Source organism: Oncorhynchus masou, chromosome 33 (assembly GCF_036934945.1).
Source record: "Oncorhynchus masou masou isolate Uvic2021 chromosome 33, UVic_Omas_1.1, whole genome shotgun sequence".
NCBI classification, from domain to species: domain Eukaryota; kingdom Metazoa; phylum Chordata; class Actinopteri; order Salmoniformes; family Salmonidae; genus Oncorhynchus; species Oncorhynchus masou.
In genome coordinates, this window is record NC_088244.1 from 40,875,849 (window position 1) to 40,889,483 (window position 13,635).

General features: G+C 42.9%; 1 protein-coding gene across 3 annotated transcripts in view; it reads left to right on the forward strand.

Moving 5' to 3' along the window:
* Positions 1-13,635, forward strand: part of LOC135528554 (tensin-2-like) — a 52,383-nt gene that overhangs the window by 14,718 nt on the left and 24,030 nt on the right. For all 3 annotated transcript variants that reach the window (XM_064957713.1, XM_064957712.1, XM_064957714.1), the window contains exons 4-7: positions 8,731-8,766; positions 9,035-9,076; positions 9,192-9,241; positions 9,703-9,886. In XM_064957713.1, coding sequence (XP_064813785.1) covers positions 8,731-8,766; positions 9,035-9,076; positions 9,192-9,241; positions 9,703-9,886 — 312 coding nt within the window. The remainder of the gene's footprint in view (positions 1-8,730; positions 8,767-9,034; positions 9,077-9,191; positions 9,242-9,702; positions 9,887-13,635) is intronic.

Genomic DNA, 13,635 nt, shown 5'->3' on the forward strand with positions numbered 1-13,635 from the left:
GAATAAGCTACGGACAACGATCACAATTGCATTTTATCGATGGCAATTTGAATGCACAGAGATACCGTGACGAGATCCTGAGGCCCATTGTCGTGCCATTTATCCACCGCCATCACCTCATGATAATGCATGGCCCCATGTCTCAAGCATCTGTACACAATTCCTGGAATCTCCCAGTTCTTCCATGGCCTGCATACTCAGCAGACATGTCACCCATAGGGCATGTTCTGGATTGACGTGTACGACAGTGTGTTCCAGTTCCCGCCAATATCCAGCAACTTGCAGAGCCATTGAAGAGGAGTGGGACAACAGGTGTCCACAGGACCCAGTCAACAACTCTATACGAAGGAGATGTGTTGTGCTGCATGAGGCAAATGGTGGTCACACCAGATACTGACTGGGTTTCTGATCCACTCCCCTACCTTTTTTTTAAGTATCTGTGACCAACAACAGATGCATATCTGTTTTCTCAGTCATGTGAAATCCATAGATTAGGACCTAATTTATTTATTTAATTTGACTGATTTCCTGAACTGTAACTCAGTAAAATCTTTGAAATTGTCGCATGTTGCGTTTATATTTTTGTTTAGTATATTAAGCCTCACAACTACGTTTTTTTTTTACAATTTTCTTGGTAGTGTACAGTAAGTAGCTAGCTAAAAGAAGAATGCAATTTGACCCATTCTATGAGACTTAGCTACAGAGTCTGGCTTTTATGTTATCCAAATTTACACAAAGTATATACAGTGGGGAGAACAAGTATTTGATACACTGCCGATTTTGCCGGTTTTCCTACTTACAAAGCATGTAGAGGTCTGTAATTTTTTATCATAGGTACACTTCAACTGTGAGAGACGGAATCTAAAACAAAAATCCAGAAAATCACATTGTATGATTTTTAAGTCATTCATTTGCATTTTATTGCATGACATAAGTATTTGATACATCAGAAAAACATAACTTAATATTTGGTACAGAAACCTTTGTTTGCAATTACAGAGATCATACGTTTTCTAATAATTGCGCCAACAGTTGTTGCCTTCTCACCAAGTCGTATGCCTATTGTCCTGTAGCCCATCCCAGCCTTGTGCAGGTCTACAATTTTATCCCTGATGTCCTTACACAGCTCTCTCGTCTTGGCCATTGTGGAGAGGTTGGAGTCTGTTTGATTGAGTGTGTGGACCGGTGTCTTTTATACAGGTAACGAGTTCAAACAGGTGCATTTAATACAGGTAATGAGTGGAGAACAGGTGGGCTTCTTAAAGAAATACTAACAGAGCTGGAATTCTTACTGGTTGGTAGGTGATCAAATACTTATGTCATGCAATAAAATGCAAATTAATTACTTAAAAATCATACAATGTGATTTTCTGGATTTTTGTTTTAGATTCCGTCTCTCACCATTGAAGTGTACCTATGATAAAACATTACAGACCTATCCATGCTTTGTAAGTAGGAAAACCTGCAAAATCGGCAGTGTATCAAATACTTGTTCTCCCCACTGTATCTAAAATTCCTAGGTCCCACTGGGCACAGCCACCACCATACGTAGTGACAATGACGTGCTAGGCACAATAACGGCTATCATCATTGGATGGTGGTTAGCCATGTAGCTAACTAGCTAAATTAGCAGCCACTTCCATCATCCTGGGTAAGCAAAGCTTGCATTGCATGATTACACTCTCCCCTCTCCTGTGCTTAAAGGAGAACTGGTCACTGAGATTAGGCCAGGGATTTTCCTCCTCTCCTTTAACACTGGGTCTGTCTGTGTCTGGATTGTCTCATCTCCTCAGTCTCCTCTGTCTTCATTGTTTTTTCACACACACCTCTTTGATAAAAAAATATATTTTCCTCTGGGGACCCATGCCAAATCAGCTTGGTTTGGCATGGGTCCCCAGATCCTCAAAAAGTTCTACAGATGCACCATCGAGAGCATCTTGACCGGTAGCATCACCGCCTGGTATGGCAACTGCTCAGCATCTGACTATAAGGCTCTACAGAGGGTAGTGCGTACGGCCCAGTACATCACTGGGGCCAAAGTTCCTGCCATCCAGGATCTATATACCAGGCGTTGTCAGAGGAAGGCCCAGAAAATTGTAAGAGACTCCAGTCACCCAGGTCAAAGACAGTTTTTTTTGCTATTGCACGGCAAGCGGTACCGGAGCACCAAGTCTAGGACCAAAAGGCTCTGTAACAGCTTCTACCTCCAAGCCATAAGACTGCTGAACAGTTAATCAAATGGCCATCGGACTATTTACATTGACACCCCTCCCCCCCTCCATTTGTTTTGTACACTGCTGTTACTCGCTGTTTATTATCTATGCATAGTCACTTCACCCCTACCTCCATGTACAAATTACCTCGACTAACCTGTACCCCCACTCATTGACTCGGTACTGGTACCCCCTGTATATAGCCTCATTATTGTTATTCTATTCTGTTACTTTTTATTATTTTTCACATGGTTTTTTGGTAAATATTTTCTTAACTCTTTCTTGAACTGCACTGTTGGTTAAGGGCTTGTAAAGTAAGCATTTCACGGTAAGGTCTACACTTGTTGTATTCGACACATGTGACAAATAATGTTTGACTTGATTTGATTGGCCTGTTTTGGCGTGATGTGTGAAATTTGATTTGATTGGTCACTTGATTGGTCACAACAACATGCGCAGTTTTATGGCTCCGCAAACTCTCCGTGCCATTATGATCTACTAGCCTATAAAATTGTGCTCTGTAACAGATTTTAAAAAGGTAGCAGAGTACAATACTTGAAAACATACTTACAGTGTAAGTAAAAGTACAGTTACTGACTTTGAAAAATACAAAAAAAGTAACTACTTGGAAAAGCAACTCAATTACAGTAACAAGAGTATTTGTAATTTGTTACTTCCACCTCTGAACAAGACCTTTGGCTGATCTTCACGTTAACCCGAAATGTCTGAGTAACCCAGCTTTAAGTCAGCTTTAAGTCACGTAGTTTCTACCATGCCTCTGGAGACATCCTAATTCACTAGCCATCTGTGAACCATTGTGCTCTCATTATGACTGAATTTACAACCTTTTACAGACAAGTGTTGCCATGAGCCTGGTGACAAACTGTCCCGTAAGTTACTGTCAATGCTCCCTTGGGAAAAACCCCTGGTCTCCTCTTCCCAGAATAAAGCATTTCCTGGAAAAGAGGGGGACTAGAAAAAAGAATCGTCTGTGTGCTTCTCCCTATGGCTTCGACTCTTGTACTTGTCTTGTGGAGTTGCGGTCATCCAACCACGACGTCAACAACCTACAGCTGGCTCATCTCTTGTCTTTCATGAGCGATCCCACATCAAAAATACATCAATAGGCCAAAACAGTGTTTAATTTCTGCTTGTTCTCTGTAGAGAGAACAGTTTCTCCTTATCTGTGAGCTGGAGTGGAACATGTGGTCCACAGGGAGCGAAGGGGGACCAGGGTTCGGGGAGGGGGTCCAGAATTAAGGGTCAGGGAATGTTGCCCATGATGAGCTACCCAATAAGGCAGGAAGAGACATTTCCGCTATTTCGGGAGGAATAGCAACCCCGCCCAGCTGGATATTGGTTGTAATTTACGGGAAATCAGTTGAAGGTGTGTGTGTGGGGGGTGGGGGGGGGGCACAGTACTGTAGATAGGAAGTGGTGGAGGGACAGCAGACAACTGTAAGAGGAAGGCCTGTAGATCCGGTTAACCTCTACTGTTTTTCTAACCCTGTCAACAACACAGAGCTGACCCAGCATCCTCTCTGCTCATCTTCTATTTCCTGTCAGACCCGAGCTCATGATAACGGAAAAAATCTTCCTGGTAATCATTACTAGGGATGTGTCACTGGTAAATAATCTTATTAAAGTCCAGTTGTTATATATTTATCTCTTAATTAGTTTATATAGAAATGTACTACAGGAAGTGTAGAATAGAAATAGAATGAATGTGTCTCATCATCGTTAGGGACGCCAACCCGTCACAGAGTCATGGTAATTGCCGGGGTAGATAGCGTGGCTTGTTGTGAATGTGGGCAGACTAGTGAGTGAGTCAGTGTGATGCTGATCAGCGTTAAAACCATAAGCGTGACAGTTGGCTTAACAGGTCTGGGACGCTGCCAGATGACCTTTGGTAGAGGGGAAATAAGCCAGGCTAATTGGCCACTGTTTTGCTCTATTCTGACTGCACAACGCTGAAGGCTGCAAAGTCTCCCTATCATCCCAAGAATGTCTTTCCACTTTCTCCTCTACAGGGCAGACCATGGTAATGTGTCTGGTGTCGTATTCAGTAGTCATTACATCCAGGTTATTTCCATTTGTAGATACATACATGCATTGATTTGTACACAGTTTATTGCTGTGTACATGGGGCAATGACTCCTTACCACAAAACATTTCTCTTAGAACTAGAGAAAGAGACATCGCCATCTGAGGAATGTATCTGTTCAGATTTCAGCAATATTAGTGTGACAGCAAAGAGACTAGCTCTAGCTAGAATGGTCAGGACAAACCCATTTTAAACAACAGAGAGAACAGGAAGGAAGAGGAAACCATTTAGACACGATATAAAAATGGCTCATGTTGGTTGGTTCACAGGGGATTTTTCCAGTGTTGATCTCTCACAATCTCGCCTTGCTGATTTTTTCGAATCTGTTTATTTACCACTGTTTATTTTTGTCCAGCATTGCTCTTTGAATACTTCTTGCACTTGGAGGAGGCGGGGGGGAGGAGGAGAGGAGGGGGGTTGTTGTGGTCACTGTTGACTCTGGCTCTATGACTGGGAGTCCCACACAGTAATTACAGATACCAAAGGGACACATGTGACCTTTGTCCTATCTGTTCTGTTCTGTACCCACCCTCAGCTGTTTGGTGAGAGAGATGGAGCGAGAGAGAGAGAGTGATAGGGAGAGAGAGATACAGAGAGATGAAGAGAAAGAGATGAGAAAAGAGGGGGGAAATGAAGGAAAAAGTAAAGAGAGGGAGAAAGAGACAAAGTAAGAGAGCGAGGAAGAGAGAACGAGAAAGAGATTAGGAAAGGAGAGAGACTGGAAGAGAGAGGAAGAAAGATAGAGAGGGAGACAAATATAATGGACAGAGTTTAAGCCAGATGGATAAAGAGATCATTCCCTACAGCAGTGTATCCCAGTCCTGGCTTTCGAGGCCCCCAACGTAAGCTGGTTTTCTCGCATGATTCAGCACACCTTGCAATGATTAAGGGGCAATAGGTCTGCTTCAGACTCCTCATACCAGCGTAGTAAAAATGATTGAATGGGGGTTGGGGATGGGGTGTTTGAATAATGAAACCTAGCTCAGAGATATACAGTCAGGTACCTCCACTGGGACTTGAACCTTTGACCTTAGTCACACCCCACTATCTTCTATATCAGGAGGGTCTATGAGAATGGACAGCTGCCTGAGGGTTTCAATCAGCTTTCAATTCTGATTGGCTTCCCTTTCATCACTGCCCTCTGATTGGCTGTCCCACAGGGGAAGCAGTTGGCTAATAAGCATCAAATATAATTGTCTTGGACAAATGCTATGTCAAGACAACAATTGGTTACAGTAAGACAAAGGACAAATACACTGAGTGTGCTTTTTCCATGACATAGATTAGACAGGTGAATCCAGGTGAACGGTATGATCCCTTATTGATGTCACTTGTTAAATCCACTTCAATCAGTGTAGATGAAGGGAAGGAGACAGGTTAAGGAGGATGTTTATGCTTTAAGACAATTGAGACATGGATTGTGTATGTTTGCCATTCAGAGGCGGAATGGGCAAGACAAAAAAATGTAACTCCCTTTGAACGGGGTATGGTAGTAGATGCCAGTGAGTGTGACAGGAACTGCAACACTGCTGTTTTTCACACGCAACAGCCAACCAACTTGACACAACTGTGGGAAACATTGGAGTCAACATGGGGGAGCATCCCAGTGGAACGCTTTCGACACCATTCCCGATGAATTGAGGCTTTTCTGAGGTGTTCCTAATGTTTTGTACACTCTTTGTGCATACCATGTCAGTGAAGTCATAGAAATGCCATTTCTGTGTGTGATATTCTCCTATGCTAATTGAAAGCTGAGAAGAACCAGATGGTTGGGGCTGGTGATTAGACAACCAGAATATTGTTGTGAAATTCCTGCCATGTGGGTTTCAATCACCACTCTATTAGACCGCAGTCTGTTTTGATATGTCATGAGGTTTTGTGACTCAATGTGGAACAGGGTTACCACAGAGTTATGGCTGATAAAAAGTGTACAAATCCAGTGAAGTTTCCATGAGTCTTAGCATGCTCATTTTCAGTTTTCAAAAACTGTTTTTGAATTCTGTTTAGTGATAGGCTTGATGGAATAAAAGAGACTGTTGAGAGACTCAACTCTTGAACAAAACATGAATCGGACTTGACAGAGAAAGGCTGAATGAATTATCATTGGGGTGGGGCAGAATCAAAGTTGATGAAGTCCAATTAGCCTCAGTTCTGCTCACTAATGATATTGTTTACATGATGTCCATTACTCCTCCCTGCCATCTCCCCTGTTATCCAGTCTATTTACCCCGTACTACACTTACAAAAACACCTTTCGGTGTCAGTGGACATGAAGCAGACCCCTTTGTTCTCTTATGCACCCTAAGATTTCCCCTATACCCACACACTCACTTACTCATACGTATAACATACCAGTAAGGCTACCTCATCATCAGTTCTCTCTCCCATAGCTAGTCTTGCATAGCACTGAAGAGATGCATTCACAGTGAGTGCATTAGCTATGGTCCCTGGCTTTAATGGATCAAGGACATTGGTTGAACCAGTGGCCCATCTAGAAGAGGCAGAGAGGGGTTAGCACCATGAGCCTTACCAGCTGGGCCTGTTTGGAGAGTGATATAGTGGGAGAGGTACATGGAGGGAGAGCGGGAGTGAGGGAGAGGGGAGGGGGAGAGCACTTGCAGGAAGCGCGTGCGTAAGTGTTGGCCCAGGAGATGGAATCTGGTGTGTTTGTTCTGGCGTAATGCTCCCCTGCTGCAGGCCCCATCGCTCGCTCTGAGAGGGGAGGACAGCAGGCCGGGGAGAGAGAGAGAGAGAGGGTGAATGCTGCTGGAGAGAGGGAAAGTTTGACAGGGAGTGAGAGGGGAAAAGAGAGGAGGGAGAGAGAACGCTGGATAGAGGGATTATTGGAGAAAGAAAATGTTACAGGGAGAGAGTCAGTTTGGAAGAGAACGAGGGAAAGAGAGGATGTGGCCGGAGAGAATTGATTAGAGGCAGAGGAGAGGGACAGTTGGACAGAAAGAGAGTGGACAGTGTGCTGTCTGGTTCACCTTCTGGCCATCAATCAATCAATCAAATGTATTTATAAAGCCCTTTTTTTACATCAGCAGATGTCACAACGTGCTGTACAGAAACCCAGCCTAAAACCCCAAACAGCAAACAATGCAATGCCATGTTGTTCTTGTGTTAGCAGTATCCTAATGCATCTTTTTAACATGGTTCTTGTTATTGTTTTCATAGTTATGTGGTCGCAGTTTCACAAGCCCAACTGGCAGTCAGGACAGAAGATAAGATCTGCTATGATTCTTAAAGAACAGAAGTATTATCCGTCATGGGGACGAATTGTTCCACTGCTTGGCAGAATAAAGCAGTGGTGGTTCCATGAACTTTAGTGTAATCAATCAGAAACAAGCTCTGTGATGTAGTCATGTGTCTCATTACAGCACATTGTCTGTTGACACCACACTGCTTAGCCTATAGCCACCTACTGTATGAGGAGGAGACGTTTGAGGCCCACACATTTTCTTAGAAATGCACACAAGCACACTAGCTATATCTGGCTCACACACACTCAAACACAAACATACTCCCACCCAAGGGGTCTGTAACTTCCCTCTGTACACAATGAGATATACAAGCCTTTGCCCTTTCCTGTGTCCAAACAAACAGGCGTAACAGGGTTAGGGAGTGGAAATGCAAGGACATACTCTTGCCCGCAGTGTGCTTGGCCTTTACGTAAGCATGACTGTGATCCTCAACCCTACCTCAAATCTACCAGTGCTTCCTTCCACTTGCTCCAGAACATAGGTCTGGGTTCACGATCTACAGAACATTGCACATGGGAAATTACATTGTGTGTGTGTGTGCCTGAGTGCGTACGAGACAGCAAATGCTGTAGTGTTGTCAAAGCAAATGTTTCTAATAAACGCTTTTCACCAGCATATTAGTTGTACTTTGTAGTGCTTTGTGTTTATATGAATCAGTGTGAATATGACCAACATGATTATGTGCACATGCTCCCTGGCTACCAACTGTGCCATTGTGTGAGTGACACCAAAATGGAGTGGGTTAGCAAGATAAATTATGCAACCTCTGGTTTTTCTCAGACCGTCCCACCAAGCACCCCCAGAGAATGTTGAGACTTGCATACCATACTTCCCTTGTCCTGGTATTTTTACTGTAATCATGTCTACATGGGATGACAGGTCTCTCGTATCTGGCTTAGATGTGTTTTTCTCTCTTTCTTTATCTGTCCGTCTGTCTGAGGGAGCATTTCCTCTGGCCCATCTTCCCCGGCCTCGCCAGCCTCACCACTCCCTTCCCTCTTTCCTGGAGAAAAATACAAGAAGAAAAAAAACAGACAGCGGAAAGCGAGACTAAGCGGATAGCCTCGGAACGTGTAATGTGTATGTTTGACTGTATGTTTTGGTTCGATCATGTTTCTCGTTGGAAAAATGGTCTGTTGTTCTGTTTCAGGTGACCACAGCATGCATCCCAGCTCCATCTGAGCTGGTAAGTTGACCCCTCTGTCTCTCACTCTTTAAATAGTCCTTCATTCCTTCACTTTATGATATAAACAACAAGCTGTAGCCATCCATAAATCTGCAGTGCAGAAAATGGCAGATGCCCCTCTTTTCCTTGGCTAGTAGAGTGGGCTTGGTTTGTTCTTGGATGAGAGTGTTGTCTAGAAGTCAGGTTGCTACAATAAGTAGTATAGGTGGGCCTTCAGGAAGGAAGCCTGTTTGTTGAATCACCATATATCTCCCCTTGTTGCCTACAGCAGCGCAGAGGGACAGCTCCATCCCGACACGTCCAACACCTGGTGAGAAGACTTTTCCAGACACATTTTTCTCACTTCCCCTCCACAAGTGAATGTTCATGCTGTTCTTCTCATGAGTGTGAGAAATGGTTCTAATTTAATTTCTCTCTGTCTTCAGGGTTCCACAAAGTCTCTGACTTACACCAAACAGAGGACCACCCTCCCCAGGTAACACAGCTCCCTATGATAACCTAATTAAATTCATTATTTAACATGACTCTCTCCGGAGGAAGAGGAGGAGAAGAAGGAAGAGGAGGATGATGAAAAGGAGGAGGTACTGTATGATTAAGAGGAGGATTTCACACTGACTCCTCCGATCTCCACCTCTTCATTCTCTTCTTCTCTTTCCCAGTCTCTTTTTATTACTCCTCCTTCATTCCCTCTTTTTATTTGTCATTCTACACCTCCTCTCATTATCCAACTACACTTCCTCCTGTTTTTCTCTCAACCCCATTTTCAAATCAGGCAACACCACATGTGGTCGCAACCCCTAGTTTGGGAAACGCTGAGTAATGTAAGGGAGGCTGCAAATGAAAGGTTTCAGTGTTTCTGTTTTAGAGCTCAATGGAGTAACACAACATCCATCTGTAAGACCACCTCATAACCCCTTGCGTTTTCCCTCTGGTCAGGAGTTTCAGTGTGGACCGTGTGATGGAAAGAGTCATGGAGGGCCACTATGACTTTGACCTGACCTACATCACTGAGAGGATCATCTCTGTGTTCTTCCCCCCTCTGCTGGATGAGCAGCGCTACCGTCTCAACCTCAAGGAGGTGACTGCCATGCTCAGGTCCAAGCACCAGGACAAGTTCCTGGTGAGTACATTATATCCTGCCGCTGTCGACATGGGCTGGGTTCAAATATCTACTCTACTATCATACCACTCCAAATTAAGGATTGTGTTGGGCATGTATTATAAGTGGTAGGCTGGTATGGATTTTGGAATGTAGCCATACACTCAGTGATGCTTTCATATGTGCTTTCATAGCCACACAGGAAAGCAACCCAGAAAAAGGTTCAAAATAGCCCACATGAACATATGTAGCCTGAGAAACAAGGTTCATGAAATCGATAACTTACTAACATCAGATAACATTCATATACTGACTATCTCAGAAACTCACTTAGACAATTCCTTTGATGATACTCTATAAAAGAGATAGGAATGCCAATGGGGGAGGTGTCCTTTATGTATTCAGAATCATATTCCTGTAAAAAAGTGGTCAAACCTTTCCTGAGCCGAGATCACTTTCTAAATCAAAATGGAGGCAGATTCTTTTTTTTAACATGACTTAAAAGCTGTAAGCCTATGCAACATTAACCTACTAAAAACAGTACTGTAGCAGTGAGGTTTGTGCAGTAGGCTCAATACATTATCACTGCATATTGGTTATTCTTGAATTGCCCTGCCATTGTTGTTCTTCTCAGACCATTTAAAAATGATATATAATCAGAATGTTAATACAGGGCATTCGGAAAGTATTCAGACCCCTTGACTTTTTCCACATTTTGTTACTTTACAGCCATAATTCTAAAATGGATTAAAATCAATTTTTTTCACTCATCAATCTACACACAATACCCCATAATGGCAAAGCAAAAACAGGTTTTTAGACATTTTTGCAAATTAACATACACTTAGGTTGGAGTCATTAAAACTTGTTTTTCAACCACTCCACAAATTTCTTGTTAACAAACTATAGTTCTGGCAAGTCGGTGAGGACATCTACTTTGTGCATGATACAAGTCATTTTTCCAACAATTGTTTAGACAAATTATTTCACTGTATCACAAATCCTGGGGGTCAGAAGTTTACATACACTAAGTTGACTGTGCCTTTAAACAGCTTGGACAATTCCTGAAAATTATGGCTTTAGAAGCTTCTGATAGGCTAATTGATGTAATTTTAGTCAATTGGAGGTGTACCTGTGGATGTATTTCAAGGCCTACCTTCAAACTCAGTGCCTCTTTGCTTGACATCATGCGAAAATCAAAAGAAATCAGCCAAGACCTCAGAAAAAAATTGTAGACCTCCATAAGTCTGGTTCATCCTTGGGAGCAATTTCCAAAGGCCTGAAGGTACTACATTCATCTGTACAAACAATAGTACGCAAGTATAAACACCATGGGACCACGCAGCTGTCTTACCACTCAGGAAGGAGACACATTCTGTCAACAAGAGATGAACGTACTTTGGTGCGAAAAGTGAAAATCAATCCCAGAACAACAACAAATGACCTTGTGAAGCTGCTGGACCTATATTGACATAACCTGAAAAGGGAAGAAGCCACTGCTCCAAAACCGCCATAAAAAAGCCAGACTATGGTTTGCAACTCCACATGGGGACAAAGATTGTACTTTTTGGAGAAATGTCCTCTGGTCTGATGAAACATAAATAGAACTGTTTGGCCATAATGACCATTGTTATGTTTGGAAGAAAAAGGGGGAGGCTTGCAAGCTGAAGAACATCATCCCAACCGTGAAGCACGGGGGTGGCAGCATCATGCTGTGTGGTTGCTTTGCTGCAGGAGGGACTGGTACACTTCACAAAATAGATGGCATCATGCATGAGGAAAGAAAATGATGTGGCTATATCGAAGCAACATCCAAGACATCCGTCAGGAAGTTAAAGCTTGATAGCAATTGGGTCTTCCAAATGGACAATGACCCCAAGCATACTTCCAAAGTTGTAGCAAAATGGCTTAAGGACAACAAAATCAAGGTATTGGAGTGGCCATCACAAGCCTTAACCTCAATCCTATAGAAAATGTGTTGGCAGAACTGAAAAAGTGTGTGCGAGCAAGAGGGCCTACAAACCTGACTCAGTTACACCAGCTCTGTCAGGAGGAATGGGCCAAAATTCACCCAACTTATTGTGGGACGCTTGTGGAAGGCTACCTGAAATGTTTCACCCAAGTTAAACAATTTAAAGGCAATGCTACCAAATACTAATTGAGTGTATGTAAACTTCTGACCCACTGGGAATGTGATGAAAGAAATAAAAACTGAAATAAAAAAATTCTCTCTAATCTTATTCTGACATTTCACATTCTTAAAATACAGTGGTGATCCTAACTGAATTCTTACTAGGATTAAATGTCAGGAATTGTGAAAAACTGAGTTTAAATGTAGTTGGCTAAGGTGTATGTAAACTTCCAACTTCAACTGTATATATAACAGAAACTTTAAAAAATGTAGAAAAATATTTACATAAGTATTCAGACCCTATACTCAGTATTTTATTGAAGCACCTTTGGCTGCGATTACAGACTTGAGTCTTCTTGGGTATGATGCTACAAGCTTGGCAAACCTGTATTTGGAGAGTTTCTCCCATTCTTCTCTGCAGATCCTCTCAAGCTCTTTCAGGTTATAGGGGAGCATCGCTGCACAGCTATTTTCAGGTCTCTCCAGAGATGTTCGATCGGGTTCAAGTCTGGGCTCTGGCTGGGACACTCAAGGACATTCAGAGACTTGTCCCGAAGCCACCTCTGCGTTGTCTTGGCTGTGTGCTTAGGGTCGTTGTCCTGTTGGAAGGTGAACCGTTACCCCAGTCTGAGGTCCATAGCACTCTGGAGCAGGTTTTCATCAAGGCTCTCTGTACTTTGCTCCGTTCATCTTTCCCTCTATCCTGATTAGTCTCCCATTCCCTGCCGCTGAAAAACATCCCATAGCATGATGCTGCCACCACCATGCTTTATCGTAGGGATAGTGTCAGGTTTCCTCCAGATGTGATGCTTGGCATTCAGGACAAAGGGTTCAATCTTGGTTTCATCAGACCAGAGAATCTTATTTCTCATGGTCTGAGAGTCCTTCAGGTGCCTTTTGGCAAATGGGCTGTCATGTGTATTTTACTGAGGAGCGGCCCTTCTCCCCCAATTGCTCAATTTGGCCGGGCGGCCAGCTCTAGGAAGAGTCTTGGCGGTTCCAAACTTCTTTCATTTAAGAATGATGGAGGCCACTGTGTTCTTGGGGACCTGCAATGCTGCAGAAATGTTTTGGTACCCTTCCCCAGATCTGTGCCTCGACAAAATACTGTCTCTGAGCTTTACGGACAATTCCTTCAACCTCATGGCTTGATTTTTTGCTCTGACATGAACTGTTTAACTGTGGGACCTCATATATACAGATCATGTCCAATCAATTGAATTTACCAGATGTGGACTCCAATAAAGTTGTAGAAACATCTCAAGCATGATCAATAGAAATAGGATACACATGAGCTCAGTTTTGAGTATCATAGCAAAGGGTCTGAATGCTTATGTAAATAAAGTATTTTCTGTTTGTTTTTTAAAATAAATTTGATAAAATGTCTAAAAACCTGTTTTCACTTTGTCATTATGGGGTATTGTATCTAGATTGATGAGTGCACTGAATACTTCCCGAATGCACTGTATTTCAGACCAGTTTATTGTTAATTAGCCATTCTGACACTGTGACTCCTTGCTAAGAGTTTCAGAGAGCTCACTAGCTATAGGTGCTGATGTGTAGAGTGTGCAATCATCAACATACATAGTCATTTTAGCTGGTGGCTTATCATTATTGATGGATGGCAATTGTTTTTCCA